This window comes from Delphinus delphis, chromosome 9, assembly GCF_949987515.2.
Source record: "Delphinus delphis chromosome 9, mDelDel1.2, whole genome shotgun sequence".
NCBI classification, from domain to species: Eukaryota; Metazoa; Chordata; class Mammalia; order Artiodactyla; family Delphinidae; genus Delphinus; species Delphinus delphis.
The window spans coordinates 42,940,825-42,962,029 of NC_082691.1; the positions used below are offsets into that span (position 1 = coordinate 42,940,825).

The following is a 21,205-nucleotide window of genomic DNA, read 5'->3' on the forward strand; positions in this document are numbered from 1 at the left end:
TGCCTGTCTCTGGGGTCCGCTAACCCCTTCAGGCTGTGTTCACGCAGCTAACCCCAGTCCTCTCCCTGGGATCTGACCTCCAAAGTCCGAGCCTCGATTCCCAGCCCTGCCCGCCCCAGCAGGTGAGCAGACAAGCCTCTCGGGCTGGTGTGTGCCGGTCGGCACCGATCCTCTGTGCGGGAATCTCTTCGCTTTGCCCTCCGCACCCCTGTGGCTGCGCTCTCCTCCGTGGCTCTGAAGCTCCCCCCGCTCTGCCACCTGCAGTCTCCTCCCGCAAAGGGGCTTCCTAGTGTGTGGAAACCTTTCCTCCTTCACAGTTCCCTCCCACTGGTGCCGGTCCCGTCCCTATTCTTTTGTCTCTATTTTTTCTTTTGCCCTACCCAGATACGTGGGGAGTTTCTTGCCTTTTGGGAGGTCTGAGGTCTTCTGCCAGCGTTCAGTAGGTGTTCTGTAGGAGTTGTTCCACACGTAGATGTATTTCTGATGTATTTGTGGAGAGGAAGGTGATCTCTGTGTCTTACTCTTCCGCCATCTTGAAGCTCCTGCTCTCCACTTTTTCATTTTTGTTTTAGTCTGATTCCTCTGTGTCTGATACAAGGTGATTAAGTAATATCTGCTTTGTCTCAAAGCCAAACTTTTGTTCTATCAGTCCTAGCCATCTGGGCTATCCTGAATATACCACATAAATGAAAAGGAAACTGTCACAGTGACCATCACATCTTCTACCAGGCTGCCCTTGCAGAAGCGTAGCCTATGCCTTTGACCTCCAAAGGGGCATGTTCTCAGGAAAACCATAATGAACCAAAATGGATAGTTCCCCTGAGCTCTCTAGTGTCACCGTTTTACATTGCCAGAATAAAGGAGAAAATGGTTGAGGGTGGCAGCTGAATAATTTAGTAAGCATGGGTGATTTGGTGATCCTATTTAGTCCAACTAACAATTACAAAATGAAATTAACATGCATCACAGCGTTCATGGACCTACCAAAGTCCACTGTAAGGCCATATGTGAGTTATTCAGGCCTAAAATGAGCCCCAGTGTGTGAGCACTCAGCTACGCCTGTGGCCTTGGCTTTGAACTCCGTTATGCTCATGACTTTTAAAAGTATACACGCCATCCAGAACTTTCAGCTAAACCCTGATCCCTAGTTCTGGATCTGTCTACCAGACATTTCTGCGTGTTGGATGTGTACTGGATGTGTCCATATCAAATCAAGATAATAATGTTGAACTCAATTATCAACTGCCAGGAACTTGCTTTTTATTCCATGTTCTCCATTTCGAAGAATTGCAGTGATGCTCAGCAGATTGCCAAAGCTAGAAACTTCCAAGTTATTTAATGACTCCTTCCTCTCTTTTAACCCCTTCAACTATCCATCAGGTTGTATAGCTTCTAACTCCCTTTTTTATAGTTTGTAACCCCTTTTAATTTCTACTGCCATTGCCTTTGTTCACACTTTGATAAGCCTCATAAGCAGAAAGATCTAGTTAGAATCCTAGCTCTGCTACTTTATCTAGACTTAAGTGAGACATTTAGATTCCATTTCCTTATCTTAAAAAAAAAAAAAGATGGATCTCCATCTTACAGAATAGTTTTAAGGATTACATGAGATACTCTAAGTAAAACTTAATACAGTACATGGCTTACACTAGACATTCAATGATGATTAACCTCATGTTCGTAATCATGCCTCACTCAGTTTGAGCAGTGTCTGGCACTCAATATATATTTACTATATATAGTAAGCACTCAATATATATTTACTATAAATATTAATGTCATAATCATCATCATCATCATCATAGTTAGCCTGCTTCTGATCTTATACCCTGTTATTCTGTCCTGCACCCTACTATTGGAATTTACATAAAATACAAATACCATGTCCTTTATGCTCCACAACTTTGAAGGGTTCTCTCACTCACAGGAGGTGCTTTTCTGGATCGACATAACTGCCCTTGATCTGACCTAGGCTTCAGTTCCACTCTTACTTCCACTGCTCAACAAAAACTCCTTACACTGAGGCCAATGAAAAATCTATATTTCCCCCACCCACCAATAAACAAAGAAAAGACTTTTATTTCATATTTCCATTGATTACCTTCACTCAATATGAAAACTTCATAGTAATGTACTACTTCGTATAGCCTTCTGTGCCTCCCCAAGCAGAATTATATGCTTCCAATTTAATTACTATAATCTTGTCTTTGTACTTCTAAAGCCCAATATGTAGAGTTACTTGATTCACATTTGCTGAGATAATGGTATTGGAAAATTAAAGGAAAAACAAACTATAGACAGATAAGTAGGTAGGTATGTTATATACATCACATATATTAAAAACTGTATAATCATATAACTTAATACTGTTCTCATGTTTATGCTGCTGATTTCTCATATGTAGGACCTGTATTAAAAACTGTTAACATGTATCAGGAAAATGTATTTGTTTTGACTTTTCCATAATTACTAAGTCCTCCTTAGAGCAAGTAGCACATTTGCAAAGTGCTAGGGTGGTACGAATCCTGGGGCTGTGAAATAGTGAAACTATTGGATTCACAATGTGCCGGTAACCTTGGCACTGGCCTCAGCTACAGCAGTTGCTCTAACAAACTGGGATTTACAGTCAGTTTAAACTGTGAGAAGCAGTAGGGCAAAGTGATTAAGAAAATGGGCTCTGATTTTAGAAAATCCAAGTTCAAATTTCAGTTCCCTACTTAACACATTCCTATATGATCTTAAACACATTCCCTAACCTTTCAGAGACTCCTTCCCTGTAAAATGGAAATGATAATGGTACCCACATAAAAGAATTATTGGAAGCATTAAATGAGGTAATATGAATTAAGTTTTAAACTTAGGCTGTGCAGACTTTCAGATACACAAGACACACAGACTGCTGTCTGGCATCAGTCTACTTAGAAAGATAAAGAACTTGTCATCATTGTAGCAACAGACATTCCTAATCTGGTGGTAATTCTTCTAGAAATCAATGCAGCACAATTCAGATGGAAGAAGATAATTCTACATCCAGCAAGTCCAAGAGTTGCCTTGGCTTAAAAGTCTCAGGCCCCACAGGCGCCGATATCTCTTGAAGTGATCCCGTAGTCATAGACTGCAAAGTCCACACAAAAAACAAGCCCTATTCCAAGAGCTGACACATTCAGGCAAGCCCAGAGTTGTGGCTGCCTACCAGGTAGTTTTAGTTTCTCCAGAGCAAATGGAATTTATCAAAATTGATCATTGTATCATAAATAATATTATCTGGTAACATAGCTGATATTTCAGCTTTCATCAGGTTACCAGGTAACTGTAACTGGAGGTATTTAACTGATGGTCAAATTCTCCACAAAAGATTAAAAGGGATTGTTAATTCTCTGCCTCTACATAGAATATGGACTTGGTAAGTAATACATAGAGGATAACATATGCATATATGTATATGAATACAATCTCATGAAGGATTAGAAATGTATCTAAGAGGAAATTAACATGGAGAGTTTTGGAAAAAAGGAGTTATAGAGGTCATCATTTGGTCATCATCTTGCCTGATTTTCCTGGATAAACTCACAAGTGTTAGAGTGAAAACTTGTTCATCACAGAGAAAGTTTTGTTCTAAGGTTAGTGTTGTACCTAATGCATCATTAACACTCAATATATGACATTTGAGTAAAACTGGGATTCTGGTCCTCTCTGTTGTTATAAGAAGAACAGAGCTGACTTACAGGGCCCTTTTACTGCCACTCTCAGATGATTCTCCTGCCCAGACCTCTCAGCTCAGACAAACTGACTTTGACATATTGAGCTCTAATTGTCTCCTAGGAATGCAATTTTCGTACACATGCCAGTAGAATTAAAAAGATTGTGTGTGAGTTGTTATATTAAAATGGACCTGCCTCTCTGTATGGTTGGTTATCATAGTTAAATATAGCAGCTGAATGATGAGACAGAATTATCAGTGAACTCTCCCACTGGAACAGATGCCCTATCGTGGCAGCATGCCTCCTGTGTCTTGTAAACGTGAGCTACTAGTTACTGAGAATGGGCAGGAGTTCAACTAAGAATCAATGCAAGGCCATCCAATGCCAGGAAAACCCCTCAAAGTGCATATGCCCGTAGTTGATGACATTTGGAACATCATCTTCGTATGTAGACATTACAATTTAGAGTTCAACATCCCTCTAATTCAAGGAGGATTAGATAGATACGAATTTGAACATAAATACTTTACCGATGAATTAGAGATCTATTTAGAGGATATTTCTACAGTAATATAGCTTAAATAGATTTATATTTCTAATGCTTATGATGTATTTAATTAATATACTCATATGTATACCTTACATTAAAGTATGAACTGGAAAAGTTGATGTAGTTGAATAAGCATACATTGTAATTGACAGCTAAAGTTTCAAACAGTATTAAAAATAACGTTAAGCATAAATTAAATCACTTTTTCTGTTCAATATTGTATTAGTTATCCAGGCATGTTTATTTAAATCACTAAATGGAAATTATCATATGTTAACAGTTCTTGGTTCCTCATTTTCTAAATAAAGACAAATCTGGAATGAGTAAAATGAACAATATGGTAAACTTAGTTTCAGCTAATTTTGTATAACCCCTTTATTTTCTATTTCCTATGAGTGGTTTAACAACTCTTACAAAATAGGAGGAAATGCAAATGTTAGCTTTGAGTCTAACAGCTTTTACACATCGTAAATGTTGATATCTTTTTAATGAAATTGGAATTGTACCTCCAAGTAGAAATAAAAATGTCCAAGCTGATTTCACTCTGGCGTGTAGAAGACAAAGTTCATGCCTGCCTGTGAGTCTGTGATGAGAATATTAATGCTCTTTTGCAGTTTTTGCCAACAAGAGAAGCTGCCGCTGACCTTCCAGGCCTGTGTGATCACCAAAGAGTGCCAGGTGTCAGAGTGGTCTGAGTGGAGCCCCTGCTCAAAAACGTGCCATGATATGGCATCCCCTAAAGGCACCCGTGTGAGGACGCGGCTCATCAGGCAGTTTCCTATTGGCAGTGAGAAGGAGTGTCCAGAACTTGAGGAAAAAGAACCCTGTGTGTCTCAAGGAGATGGAGTTGCCCCCTGTGCCATGTGAGTAAATAAAGGATGGTGGCATCTGCTGCCCTGTCTGCCCAAACTGCGTGTTCCTTTAGCGGTTTGATTTCAACTGGATAGTATGTTGAGAAATAGAGATTTTTACAAATTCTAAGTAGAAAAATATCTCTCTACAAACACTATCCTGTAAAAATGACTGGTTTTACAGGGTAAAAGTGTCTTTAACAAGCTGGATTTCCCAGTCTCCATGCAAGTTAGATTTTTAACGGCAATTCCCTGTTTGTGTATTTTCTATCATGGGGATTGGCAAGCTTTTTCCATAAAGGAGAAGATAGTGAATATGTTAGCCTTTACAAGCCACATGTGTCTCTGTCATGCTTCAGCTCTGCCATTGGAGCTGTAGGTAATATGTAAACAAATGAGTGTGGATATGTTCCAATAAAATTCACTTATAAAACAGGCGACAGGTTGGATTTGGCTGTAGTTTGTCAACTAGTCTATAAGGTAAAATAAAGTTTCAAAATACAGGTTCCTATTGCTTATTGAGCAAGTCCCATTAAAATTCAGTACTGTATATAACAATTCCTGTTGAATAGAGTAAGATGCTATATCAAAATAATGAGACTGTAAGCTCCTTCAGGACAAAGACTGCTTATGAACCTTGGGGGTGGGGCTTGTTTGTTTTTTAATTGCTTGCATGTCATAGGACCAGGCACACAGTAAGTGTCCAATCAATGTGCATTGAATTCAGATGAAATAAGACTAATTTTGAAATATTTGGCAGTGTAACTATATTCTTTTTATCCTTAAAAAATATCATCTCCAAAACATTACTGTGAACTATCTTGGTGATAAATATATTTCAGCTTAGTCTGAATATAGAATATTTATGAAACAACTTACAGAATCTTAGTTTCTCAGTAGATATGCACAAGCTTCATTGAAAGGTTCCCTGGAATATTTCAGATATTTAGAGAACATGCATACAGCTTGAACTGCATGACACAGTGAGGAGGAAAATTGCTACTATTATTGTTCCTCCTCCCATTTCTAACAGTAATAATAATAATAACAAAGAATAGTGATGATTCAGACAAGATCTTCAATTATGCAGCACTTTGGAATCATCCCTTCTCTGATATAACAAGTGACAGAATGCTCTAGAGAGTTTTCTTCCTAACTACTCTGCCTGTCCTGCTGACTTGTGTGTTCCCCTCTACATAACAGTTTCAAGGAAGTTGCCAGGTTCTCTAATCAGTGTTTTGTCTCCTACAAGTTTCTTCCATTTTTGTCTCAAGCTAGGTGTTTTATTCTTTATCCTCTCAAATATTCAAACGCCATTAGCTATTAATTAAAATCTCTATTCTGAATCTTTCTTCTAACCCTTTATGGATGATAGCACTTTTTTAGAATGTGCGATCAATTGACGTTACTAAAAATTTGTTCCTCTCACAGGACTCCGTAAGATGACCTAAATTGGGACTCCATTCTATAAAAAAAACAAAATTTTCATTTTAGCTCCCCTAATGAATGACTTGTTTGGTTTTACTTTCCTTCACTGTCTCTCCTCCCAAGGCATCAAGTATCCATGTTTTTAGAATTGACCTGAATGCTGCACTTCTTTTATAAATGTATGTCAAGAGTGTTGTTCCTGGATGCCCCAGTCCTGCACCTCTATTAAGCCATGAATCCCCACTTATAAAAACTGAAAAACGAACATGAAGTGCAGCTTTACTGTCATGAAACTTTACCACTGACAAAGCAAAGCCTCTAGATGAGACATCCTAGAGCCCACTTAACCTTTCTGTCTAACTGAGATGAACATTAGCACACCCATTTGTACCTATGTTGGCTGTTAATCTGATTACTAAGGAGGCATCTTGGTTAAAGTGAAACCAAGTGCTACATGAGCCATTTTCTTTGTGCTTTTAGAATATCCATTTTCCTCGAGGTGGAGAAATGCCATCACTTTCTATCTTCAGTGGCATCGGGAAATGGTTCCCTGTCTATCTCCTTAAAGCATGTGTTGGGCTGACAATCCCCTGACATTTTTTTCACATCATAATCTTTATTGGAGCTTTAGTTTAGAATCACAGATCATCTTTCCTGTGTTCCACTGATTAGAAACGTCAGCTCTTTCCATCATTCATCAGCACTCATCAGGGATGTTCAGTGCTACAGGAAAAAAAAAAAAAACTCTTATTCTCAACAATAAAGAGAAAACTCTGAATTATGTTACATTTTTATTACTAACACACAATTATAATTTTGATCCAGTACGAAGCTGCAATTTTCATGCATTCTGTTAGAGACAAAACAAATGTTTGGGTTCATCATCATTTAGAATGTGTTCCATTCTCAGATTCAACCTTCCTTTGCTTATAAGCATCAAGAAAGGGCAAGCCTGAGTTCAGTTTAATTGAACATAAAATTTCCTGTTTTCAGCATTATGCTCTCTTTTCATAAAATATTTATAAGTAACTTCCAGTAGTTGCAATTAAAACTGGATCATCTTAAATTTAACTCCTCTTTAAATGGAGCGGGATGAGGATGTAGAGGAAGGGATTGAAAGTGAACCTGCACCTTAGATGTAGTCTAAGATTAATTCAAGAGGCAAGTATTTTTCAGATTAATCTTTTTTTAATAAATTTTTATTTTATTTATTTTATTTTTGTATGTGTTGGGTCTTCATTTCTGTGCGAGGGCTTTCTCTAGTTGCGGCAAGCGGGGGCCACTCTTCATCGTGGTGCGTGGCCTCTCACTGTCGCGGCCCCTCTTGTTGCGGAGCACAAGCTGCAGACGCGCAGGCTCAGTAGTTGTGGCTCACGGGCCTAGTTGCTCCGCAGCATGTGGGATCTTCCTAGACTAGGGCTCAAACCCGTGTCCCCTGCATTGGCAGGCAGACTCTCAACCACAGTGCCACCAGGAAAGCCCCAGATTAATCTTTTTGAGGAACAAAAAATAGGAGTGGAGAAAAGTTTTATTCAGTAAACAGGTTGCCACTGCCATCATTTTCTTTATCTAGGTATGGCTGGAGGACTACAGAGTGGACTGAGTGCCGTGTGGATCCTCTGCTCAGTCAGCAGGACAAGAGGCGGGGCAACCAGACGGCCCTCTGCGGAGGAGGGGTCCAGACCCGAGAGGTGTACTGCGTGCAGGCCAACGAGGACCTCCTCTCACACTTAAACTCCCACAAGGACAAAGAAGGTAAGCTGTTTTCTTCTCAAGTACTCAACTGTGGAGACCAAGAGTGGGATCGTCCTGCAGGGGTGTATATGTAGTCGTTTGGGGCAGGAAGAGTCATATTTCTGTTCACATTATGGCTGATATTGACTATGGTGAACAGTAGTCTAAATTATGGTTGTAAAAATAATTAATACATTTCCATCTTTGGTCCGTTCTGATTCACTGACAAACCTCTCTTTAGTAGGAGTAATTAATTATAAAAATAGAATAAAGTTGTATCTCGTAAGGATACATATAGAATGCAAGTATGTGTTCCAAAGTCCAAATTTTCTTTTCTTCATATAAGAAGAAGTAAAACGTGCTTGTAAAAAGAACACCTTATTTTGCTGTTTATAATGGGGTTGAAAAACATAAGTTAATTATGGTATTGAGTGAAAATTTCAATTTGAATTTAAAAGAAATAAATACAGAATAAAACTACAGGAAAAAAACAAAACAACAAAACAAAACAAAAAAACTACAGGAAAAAGTCTTTAACCCAAAGGCATGACTTCTTTTTTTTAAATTTTTTAATTTAATTTTATTTATTATTTTATACAGCAGGTTCTTATTAGTCATCAATTTTATACACATCAGTGTATACATGTCAATCCCAATCGCCCAGTTCAGCACACCACTACCACCACCCCACTGCGGCTTTCCCCGCTTGGTGTCCATACGTTTGTTCTCTACATCTGTGTCTCAACTTCTGCCCTGTCTCAACTCTAAAATTTTACTCATTATTGGATCAAGTTTATATTCAATTAGTAGCCCAATAGTCCACACAAATATGAGACTTTTCAAGCAATGCTTTAAGCAGACCCTTTTACATTTCACTACCTGAGAGATTGCAGGACTTCTATCACTAATACATTCAACATATATTGATCAGTTGCCAGGAGAGCTCCAAAAATTTTATGTGGTGGTGAGGATGAAAATATCAATACAAACTTCATGTCAGGAAAATGCTCGTGGTCATCTTGAGGGCACACAAACAGCCCAATAGTTATAATGCAGTATGATATGCATTATAATTGAGTTTTAGAATAACCATAGGGAGATCATAGAAGGAGGAACCTTCACAAAGGAGGTGGAACTTGAGCTGAATTATGACACATACACTTCATACATGTTTTATGAAATGGGCATTTCATAAAACAAAAGAAGAGATGGCTCCTTTGCCTCCCCCAAAAAAGAAGTGGCACTGGTGACCAGTAATTCTTGGGAAATAAGGACTAAAGTTTTGCATTTGCAACTTGAAAAATTTAATTGTTTTGTATCCACTAGCTTTACACAGCACGTTAGCTCATTTAGGAATCTAGCCTAGGGATACATTTTACTACTAACGTATCTTGAGGTTTTAAGGAAATACCATAAAACATGTAATGTTAGTACATTAATATTGTCTTGGCCACTTTAATGGCTACATTTTTAACACTCTTAGGTGGATTTATTATAGCAGTCCTTTCAGAGTAGTATAATTTCACTGCTAGAGGTAGATTAGATTTTAGTTTCTGAACGTCAGTTATATCCTGTAGGTTATTGCTTTCAAAAAGAGCCTTCAGAATTCTGAATTGCAACAGGACATTTAAAAAAATCATTTTGTCATAGAATTCCCCTTCTACTGCTGTCAAAGCACTGCAGAGCAACAAAAGTAAGTCACAGAAAAAAGGGAAAACACAAAGAATATTATTATTAAGATGTATCTGTTGGACTAAAGCAAATGCTAAAGCAGAGATTAATAGACATGGAAGTAGTCAATTCACCTAAAATTAATATTTAATCATGTAAGTATGTAACATGAATAACTTAGGAATTTGTGTCCTTTCATGTCCAATACCAAGAATATTAATAAAACTCTTATTGCAAAAATAGCTGATTCTTGCTAAAAGTTGCAGCTTTTTTTCCTCAGAACTTAGACTGAGTTCCCCCTAGAAGTACTTAACATTGCCCAATAGGAAACTTGTTTAATATACCAGCATCCCAAGGGTGACATGTAAAGACTGTAAATATGTGTGAATGGAGAATACTTAGACTGTGGGCTGTGAAGATTGTTCACAGTCTGTCTTCTTAAACAAATAAGAAAGAATGAAAGCTTACTTTATAAAAACAGGGAAACCTCTCAAAATAACTTCCTCATTCAATCCTAGTTAGAAGGTACTGATCTCAAGAAATCCTGACTGTGTAACCATGAGCAACCTACTCTAAGAGCAATTCATATTGCACTTAATTTGAAGAACAAGGACTACACTTTTGTTTTTGTAGATTTACACTTTGTGTCCTATAAATGTCATTTTCACACATAACCAAACTATTTAAAATACCTTAGGGCTTCCCTGGTGGCACAGTGGTTGAGAGTCCGCCTGCCGATGCAGGGGACATGGGTTCGTGCCCCAGTCCGGGAGGATCCCACATGCCACGGAGCGGCTGGGCCCGTGAGCCATGGCCACTGAGCCTGCGCGTCCAGAGCCTGTGCTCCGCAACGGGAGAGGCCACAACAGTGAGAGGCCCGCGTACTGCAAAAAAAACCAAAAAAACAAAAAAAAACTTAATTCAAAATAAAATACTTTAGCTCAAAAATAAAATTTCTTGATGCGAAAAATACTGTAAACAAGTGATATGAAATTCACATAAACTTCCTTTATTATCTTCGTACATCATATTACACAGAAGAATGATAATGACCACCTTAGCACAAAGGCAGGGTCATATTAAATCACTTTATTCACTGGCGTATTTACTACTGTTAATTGACTCACCCCACACAAGGCCCTAAAAATTCTTTTCCTTGGAGCTAATATATTTAATTTGCAGAAAATTGAAATATTTATTATTAAAGTTCTCACAAAGTGTAAAGTATGTTATTCAAAACTTGAAATGAGTTGAATTATCAGAATACTTATTAAGTTGGCGATGGCATCTGTAGACAATAGGAAAAATATATCTGCTTGATATTGGAGAGTATCCACATTTTATTCTTGGAATTCTCCCAATTCTAGAACAATATTCAGGTGATCAAAATTTCCATAATCACTTCTTTAGAAGAAAGGCTTGACAAGTTCTGTACTGAGGAGACTTAGTAGTAAAATCTTTGGCAGTTTCTGTCATCTGGCCCTTCAGAATTCCAGTAGGCTTGAAGAATATCCAACTTACGCTGGCATGAACTCTATCCTTCTCAGGATATGACAGGACGAGGCCTTGCCCATGGGGAGGTTATCAGCATAAGTCCTAGAAAGCTGATGAAAATGTTGCTGATCATTAGATGCATGAACGCGAATTGACTTTTTTAAGAGTTCAAAGTGACTTGAAAGTAGATTTTAGCTATAGTAATTCAAGAAATTCTTCCATTTGATACAGATTGAACATGTTTTTAAATGAGGGGCACCAAAGGTATTGGTTATAAAGCACCATAAAACTTACTGCAATTTATATTATAGGAGATTTTAGAACATTCCTTTATAGAAAATGTAGCAAATAATCCACACTGAAATCTGGAGAAGGTCCGTGGGATTTGAGGTTATGACGATAGACAGCCTGGATAATGAGCCTGTATGATGACACAGAATGAGATAAACCGGCAGAAAGGTTTGGAGAATCAGTAGAAAGATGGATTGAGGGAAGGATGATTGTGCTGTGAATGGGTAGACAGAAGGATGAATAAAGAGCTCATATTTTCCCATCTGCAAAGAAATAAGAATAAAATAGTCACCATCCCTAAATGAAATGCAAATTCTTTATAATTGTAGTCTTTTATCTACAGTTTCCACAGACTAGCCCACTTCAGTCAACACTATTTTGAAAAAAAAAAAAAAAAAAAGGCTATGCTTATGGTGCTATTTCCCTGTTATTTCAGAAAGTAAATATCAGAGAGTACATTGAAGTCTAGTGCTGCATCTTTCCTATCCATCACTTTTGAAATAACAGGTGCGTGAGACTATTTTGCATAACATTTCAATCAGAAATGTGTATCAGGGTTCTCTATACATTCCCTGATATAATTCTTAAACCCTGTAGGAAAGATAGTAATTTACTTTTACTTTCTATTTTGCTAGAAATAGAAGCTGTCCCATGAAATAGAAATGATTTTGTGTTTCTTGTCTTTCTAGAACATGATTATATAGATATAAATTATAGAAAAACATAAAAAGATTTTTAAATTTACTGACTTTAAAATGTCACTAGGGGACTTCCCTGGTGGTGCAGTGGTTAAGAATCTGCCTGCCAATGCAGGGGACACGGGTTCAAGCCCTGGTCAAGGAAGATCCCACAGGCTGTGGAGCAACTAAGCCCATGTGCTACAACTACTGAAGCCCATGCACTCCAGAGCCCATGCTCCACAACAAAGAGAAGCCACTGCAATGAGAAGCCTGCACACTGCAACAAAGAGTAGCCCCCGCTCACCACAACTAGAGAAAGCTCGCACGCAGCAATGAAGACCCAATGCAGCCAAAAAACTAAATTAATTAATTTTTTAAAATGTCACTAGGATAATACCATAATTATATAAGCATATATAAAGTTTGGTTATGAACACTTTTTTTTGTGGTAAATTAATGAAGGTATAAACACTTTTCATAATTTATCATTATATTTTTAAACACACCGCTTTGTTGTCTCTTAATCTTCCTATGGTAAATGAAGAAGGAACTAAATCACATAATGGAAACATAGCCTACACTGGTGCAGTGGGTTGTAAAAAGCACTGTGATATAATTGTAGAATAACTAAAACATTCCTATGTTTTAAATCCTAAATCCCTGAAGGAATCAAACCTTCCTCGGAAATCAGTCCTCTGGATATTTTGTGGAAGAGAAGCGCTGTTTCCCTAGGAAATTTCTCTGTGATCAGTGGATTACAAAATGGAAGGTGAGATGCCAGGAGGTTTCAGCCATTGGGATAGAAGCTAATAAAAACTTACATTCTGAGAATTAGATTAAGCTGGTCATTGGTCTACGCCAGAGGTAACTTAACAATTTTTAGTAGAGGAAGAGCTTACTAATGACATGTCAGGAAGTATTCAACCAAAAAGGCAATCAAAAGAAAAATATAATGAGGCAGCTCTGAAGTTGTGTAAACATGATAACAATGCTTACAGTACCTTTGACTTAGTCAATGTTTAATAAACATTTGTTGTTTGACATGTTTACCCTCCCCTTTGTAAAATAGTACAATTTCCTTTTAAATTTGTCTGAAAATTGTCTCTTCAGCATTTCAGGTACACTTAAACATTCTCTATTTCAGCTAGGGGATATATCCACAGACACCATTCTTCACCCCTGAATAGTTAACTATTCACACCTCTGACTTGGAATAGAGGACACATGATCTAGTTGTTAGATCAAATGATGAGAGTCAAAATGTATACACTTTGTGTCAGGTTGGCCACTCATTTAAGAGAATAGTTTTATATGTCTATTTTCCTCTTTTCTAATTATATAGATAGCTTAAAAGTCTTTTGAATTTTCATCTTAAGACTACTTTCAAGAGAACCCCAGACAGATAATCAGGAAATCTGGTTTTCATTTCTGCTTGGCCTTATGTCTTGATGCACATTACTTAACTTTATTTACCTAAAAATGGCTATTTAATTGCACTTATGTTACATTTCCAGCAATGTGGCAGACTAGAATAGCTGAAAATCATCCTTTAAAAAATACCTAGACATTCAGGATACAATATTGTTTTAAATACTTTTAAGAGAAGAACTGAGGTCTTGATTAACTAAACAGTTTCCCAAAGGAAACCATGAAGGCTGAGATGATGCTTGCTGTGGTTGCCCTTGGGTAGGGATGGTACAGAACAAGGGTTTACATTATGGGGACTTGAGGGCATGACATAAACTTTTACTCAGAGAAAGAGAGTACAAGCAGAAATACTGCATTACTTCATCAGCCTCAAAGGGTTATAGCGTCAATGATTGAGTGAGCAGAGAAATTCAACTTACCTATAGAGGGAGATAACAAGGAAGCAGATCAGCTTCAGCCTTAAATCAGGGCAAAAACAAACCTCTCCTAAAAATTCCAACTATGGGCCAGTACTCATATGAGTTTAAGTTTCAAATGTATGGTACTTCCATAAGTCCAAAGACCACAAAGCTGAAAATTAATGTAAGAAATGGTGTCAGGCAGTGGTATTAGCAAGGTGCCTGACATAGCAAAAGCAAAAACTCTAAAGATGGGAATACCTTAACCTAAGCTGCAGGATTTTCCCAGGTAAACTGCACCATTCAAATTTGTGAACTACATGAGGAAAAATAATTCATTGTAAACAGGATTTAGAATGCCTAACAAACAGTAAAATTAGACTTGCAAATATTGGACTAAATATTAGATTTGCAAATATTAGACTTGGAAATATTAGAAAAAGCAGATACAAACTATAAAATACATATGCTAAAACTTATTTATGATGTAAAGGAAAAATTAAAACATTAAATATAATGAGTCACAATTAAAAAGACCAGATTTTAAAAAAAGAAAAAGGAAAGAAACAAAAGTTCTGGAACTGAAAAATAATTTAACTGGAAATAAACAAATGGGTAGATTATACACATTGAGATAAACAATTATTAGTAAACTAAAGACAAATGTAAGCAAATTATTCAAAGTGCAACACTGAAAATAGAAGTTGAGAATGAAAGCAAGGATAACAGTCATGAAGAATTAAACAAGAAGGTTCAGAGTGAGACAATCAAGAGAAAAGATGAGAGAATTGTCTAGAATTGATGAAAGACAAGATATACAGGATCAAGAAAATTTGCAAGCAGGATAATAATATATGTACACTTCATATACAATGTAGTGAATTCTCAACTCATCAACTCCAAAGACATATTAAAAGGAACAGAGAGAAGGAGAAAATTAATTACAAAAGAATTAACAAATTAGCAGTGAAATTCTCAACAGCTACAGAAGATCAATATAATAAAAATAATATATTGAAAGTACTGAAAGGAAAATAAATGTCAACTTAAAATTATTTATCCAACTACCTATCATTGAAAACTATGGGCAAAATTAAGACAAAAGTGAAAAGACTAATAAACCCTTACTGAAAGTACCGCTAAATGATGTTTAGAAAGAAGGAAATTGAACCCAGAAAGAGAAGAATTCAAGATGTGCAAGGAATTTGGTAAGCATGTGGGTAATCTAAATAAGTATAAATATGTGTGAAGCAACAACAATAATTTTCATGATTAAAACACTGTAAATTAGTTAATGACCAACAATAATATGTGACAGGAGGAAATAATAAGGAGTGTATTGTTTGGGAAAGCGTAGAGATATTGAGCACCCTTATATATTACTAAGTTATTATGCCTGTTAAAAAATTAAGAATAATTATTAACATAAAAATACATTATATATATACACACTTTTCTAAAAGGGATTAAATAAAAATGAGTCAATTCAATAAAAGTACTGAACAAGAGAAAAAAAATCATTGTTTTCTTAGAGACAATCTAATTAATACCAAATAAAAAAGACTAAGAATCTGGAAATATGACTTTTCAAATGTCAGAGTTAAAGGTTATTACAGAAAGTCATTTTGTTTTTGTTATTATTATAAGACCAACCAACTGTTTTATAAGTTTTTTGCCATGATCAAACTAAGAGTGTGCATTACTCAGTCCAAACATTTACCACTGCTGGAAAATACCTAAACAGATCACACGTTGTATTTCCCAGGCAGTAATGCCATCTTTATATACAAAGTGCAGCTGAAAATTTTATTTTAACATGAGAAATAACATGAGATTGATTTGAGTTATATATGTGTGCAGTGTCAAAACTATCCAGAAGATTTAATGGTTGGATTGATTAAACAGCATTTGATAGAAAATTTTATTGGATAATCAAAAATGCCCAGAATTTTCTCCAGTATTTTTAGAGTGAAGGATAATCTTCACAAACATAAAACTCAATAAAAATTATGTTGCTAACTTGATATTGTTCAGTGAAGCATGAGAATGACTAAACTTTTAAAACTGAAGGAAACATCTGAAAATTCCTGAGTATTTCAAACCTATCTCCCTTTGTATCATTCTCATTTTTTTCCCAGTTTGCTAATGGGAAAGGTGAATGACACTGGCTTGATTACTTAGACAAAGGTAATAATGACAAAGGAATTATTACCCAGAGAAGATAATAAAATTCATTATGTATGTTGGTGCCTTTGACAAAGTCATAGATGGTGTGCTGTTAAATATGTGAGTGATATTAAGCTAGAAAGGATAAAACATACTAGATAATAATTTTATGATGCAAAAAGATATCAGTAGGCTAGACACATTGAAATTTCTCCAACAATATGAAGTCTAACGAAATACTTACAACAAATACCTACACTTAAGAGCCAAATGCCCACTGTAAAAGGAAATGATACCATAATGATGATGATATGATGATGATATGATGACAGTGAGAGTATTGATTATGTTTTTTAAGGCACTATGTTAATTATTTGGTTGCTGTGAAGATTAAATGTTTAATGGGAAGGAACAGATGGCATCGATTGCTTAATATTATTATTTTTTATTAAAGTAGAGTTGATTTACAATGTTGTTTTAGTTTCAGCTGTACAACAAAGTGACTCAGTTATAGGTATATAACTGAATGATATATATATATATATGATTATATATATATTCTTTTTCAGATTCTTTTCCATTATTACTTATTATAAGATATTGAATATAGTTCCCTGTGCTATACAGTAAGACCTTGTTGTTTTGGTAGTATAGTTGATTTACAATGCTGTGTTAGTTTCAGGTGTACACTAAAGTGAATCAGTGATACATATATCCACTCTTTTTTAGATTCTTTTCCCATATAGGTCATTACAGAGTACTGAATAGAGTACCCTGTGCTATACAGTGGGTCCTTATTAGTTATCTGTTTTATATATAGTAATGTATATATGTCAATCCCAATCTCCCAGTTCATCCCTCCCCTCCCCTTCCCCCCAGTAACCATAAGTTTGTTTTCTACATCTGTGACTCTATTTCTGTTTTGTAAATAAGTTCATTTGTATCATTTTGTTTTTTAGATTCCACACATAAGTGGTATCATATGATATTTGTCTTTCTTTGTCTGACTTCACTCAGTATGACAATCTCTAGGTCCATCCATGTTGCTGCACATGGCATTATTTTGTTCTTTTTATGGCTGAGTAATATTCCATTGTGTCTGTGTGTGTGTGTGTGTGTGTGTGTGTGTGTGTGTGTGTGTGTGTGTATCACATCTTCTTTATTCGCTCGTCTGTTGATGGACATTTAGGTTGCTTCCATGTCTCGGTTATTGTAAATAGTGCTGCAGTGAACATTGGGGTGCATGCCTCTTTTAAAATTAGAGTTTTGTCAGGATATGTGTCCAGGAGTGGGATTGTGGAATCGTATGGTAACTATTTTAGTTTTTCAAGGAACCTCCATGCTGTTCTCCATAGTGGCTGCACTAACTTACATGCCTACCAACAGTGCAGAAGGGTTTCCTTTTTTCTAAACCCTCTCCAGCATCTGTTATTTGTAGGCTTTTTGATGGTGGCCTTTCTAACCAGTGTGAGGTGGTATCTCATTGTAGTTTTGATTTGCATTTCTCTAATAATTAGCGATGTTGAGCATCTTTTTATGTGTCAGTGGGTTAATGTTAAACTCATTCTGTGTCTGTTCTCCCGTGTTTCTTTTCTGAACATCAATCACAAGCTATCAATGAAGTGTTAAAATTTGGATATCTCACGTGATATTCCTTCATTCACTCAGTACATACTTACTGAGCAACTGTTAGGTTGCACCACTGATTACGATGTTGAACATAGAATGTTTTAAAAAGCAGACTTGATCCCTGTCAGGGAACTTATAACCTACCTTATATAACCGAACCTCAAATAACCTCGTATTAAGGTTTTGTTTACTGGAAGTTCAGGGTTGCCCCTTCACAAGGCTAACATGGAGACACTTCTACAGACATGCCAGTTTGGGGCTCTTCAGTTAAAATCTGAAAATATACTAAAACCATGGTCCATCCTTAACAAAGAACCTTTACCCTTATTCACTGGGTATATTATTTTTCTGGAAATCACGTATCTTCAAAATGTAGTTTAAAAATCACCTGTAGGCTTTAAGAAAATGCAAAAATCCCTGGATGTTATCCACTGGGATTGTGATTCTGTAGGTCTGAAATGGGTGCAGGAATCTCTGTTTGTTTTATAAGCACCGTGGTGATTATAATTAGGAGACGATTTTACCATAAAGCTCATGATGGTCCTTTTAAAAGCCCTTTCCAAAGCTTTGGGAGAGACTGGGATAGGGAAATGGAAATCCGTTTTTCTTTCTTTTTGAGGCCCAAGGCTTATGTAATTTATGCACTGAAAAAAAAAAACAAAAAAAAAAAGCTAAATTCCAAATACAAAATCAGTAAGATCTCTGTCAGGGTTTCAGAAGGGTCCTGTGCATGTGAAGCGCCCTGACCTTAAGCCTCATGGGTTTCTTAATGAATCTGTCCCAAATTCTAACACAGATTTTTGGCCTCTATTTGAGCCAAAGAGAATCAGTACATTAAGATGAGAAACAGAAACACAGGCATTCGTGTCCTGAAGACAGGTTTCCCAAAGTTCTAGAGATAAAACTGGGAAGAATGGAGTGACTGGGAAAAGTCACTCTTTGTGTTCAGAAGTGAAGTAGAACTTTCAGTTCTAATATTGGTCTTAGTTATGTTCACTGAGCCCTAGTTATAGGTCCCTGAGCTGCAAATCTTTAGAAAACCACTATACCTTGCTAGTAGTTAAGTTAGGAAATTGGTGAGGAAGAACACTTTACACTGAGATACTGTTTCATCTCACTTTATATCTGTAACCCAAGATGGAAAGAAGCCATAGCTGTTAGTAAAGGACCTTCCATTAATGAAAGAAAAACATTAGATAAAATGTCACATAACCTGACACTATCGAGTGACTGTACTATGTGTGCTTTTTGTAACCCTTAAGCACATATTTCATCGAGTCAGTTGTCGATGAATGATAGCACCAGAAGGAATTTTGAAATGAACACTCAGGGACCTGCGCTGGCGAATGAATAGCATTTTTTCAGCGGCACACTCCTGCAACCTAAGAATGTAAAAGAAGTGGTCTGTGGCAGGCTGTTCCCTGCCTTGCCGATGATTGCTCAGTAGGGAGTAGCTACTCTCACCAGTGTTAACAGAGGAGTACAAACTACGTTGTGGAACTCATTAATATTTATTCCTTCTAAAAGCAATGGGCAATAAAAAGGGAAATAAACTGGGTAGAATAGCAGTGGGAAAAGGAAGCCGTGACAACAGATTCATCTTGAAAAGGTTTCACCATTTATTGTACACAAAAATACACTTGAAATACAAGGGTCCATATTATTAGTCTGGAATCCACTAAAAATACCTCTAGGGGTCAGCTAATTTATAAAAAAAATTGTATATTGAACACAGCCTAAGAATTTAAAGTAGCCATCCATATTATTGTAGTTATGTGATTTTGATGTATCAGTTTATACTTTCATATTTTCAATATTCAGCAAAGCTACATATTCTCAGCATCAGATGCTGTGCTGTGTCTGTCTATAGACAAGAACTTTCTCTAAGTCAAGGGTCACCTGCCTGTTGCAACAGAGACCAGTGACCTTTCTTTTCCTTTTCTTGTGCTGCTTCTCTATTATCTGACTTGAAATACCTTCCACCATTGTCACAACTATCCACATATCTCCTGTTTCAAATTGTCTTTTTCACACTGTTATCTTTTTTCATCCAAAGCCTATGCCCTTCTTATACTGTATTACACAAGTTACCATTTGATTACATAGAATTCTGTGCTTTTACAGTTGCCTCATGTGTATTATGCCAACTCCCCAAGATTTTAAGCTTCTGAGGAGGGAATGGCACTTTTTCCCGCCTGAATTTTAATTGATCCATTATTCTTACCAGAGGTCTGGGTAGTTTGTGAATTGTGTCATTTAGAAATATCTTTAAGAGAGATTAAAAAGCCCTTCAATGAGAGGATGTTTACTTCCTAGACATCTAATTTACAGTGTTTCATTTTGAATTAATCTGTATGCCTCACTAACTTCATTCTTTTCCTCCTTTGTTTTCCTTTCCTCTGCAAAGGCTTAATGAGATAACATATGTAAAACACATCCTAGCATAAGGCCTTGCACTTATTATATGCCAAATGAGTATTAACTGCTTTTGTTTATGTGTTTACTTTTCTGCTTAAATTGAGAAAAGGGAGGAATTTTTTTAAATGATAATTTTACTCCAAGCATTTTGCATGTAATAAAGGCATAATTGTATACTGGCCTTGCTAGTTGAGACACATAACAGAGGATGTATAATTCATGGAGTCTGTTTTCAGTATGTCTCAAAATCCTTTAGTGTATTTACATTATCCATGAAATTGCTCCTTTCTTGGAAAAAGTAGACTTCCTTTGTATTATTTCAGAGCAAAAAGAAATAGAGCTAATTTTACTTCTGTATTTATGGGAGACAGAATAATTACAGCTTCCCTTACTTTGTGACGCTGAATCCTTGAGAAGTTTAGGCAGCGCTCTGTTGCCAAAGGACTCTGAAGGAAATACTTGCAATAACCGTGGGATTCTTTGGTTGCTCTAAAAGCACACTTTCATCACTGCTCAGCCTGTGCCACGCTGGTCCATCTGCCCCTAACGTTACACAGGATTCCTGGGCTTCTAAAACCACATTGGTTAGGCAGCACTATGCCCGGGAGACCTTAACTTTTTTGACCAAAATAATATTAATAAACAGATGCAAAAAACTACAAAAGGGTCTTGTTGTTTTACATGTCCTCAGCTAGGTCTGGTTAGAAAGCCTGGGATCAGTTAAGTTCCTCTTCCATTAGGAATTTCCAGAAGTACTTTGAAAATA

General features: G+C 36.5%; 1 protein-coding gene across 1 annotated transcript in view; it reads left to right on the forward strand.

Annotated features, from left to right (window-relative positions):
- The window catches only part of THSD7A (thrombospondin type 1 domain containing 7A), a 455,382-nt gene that overhangs the window by 232,541 nt on the left and 201,636 nt on the right, over positions 1-21,205 (forward strand). The window contains exons 3-4 of the mRNA XM_060020445.1: positions 4,866-5,114; positions 8,104-8,285. Coding sequence (XP_059876428.1) covers positions 4,866-5,114; positions 8,104-8,285 — 431 coding nt within the window. The remainder of the gene's footprint in view (positions 1-4,865; positions 5,115-8,103; positions 8,286-21,205) is intronic.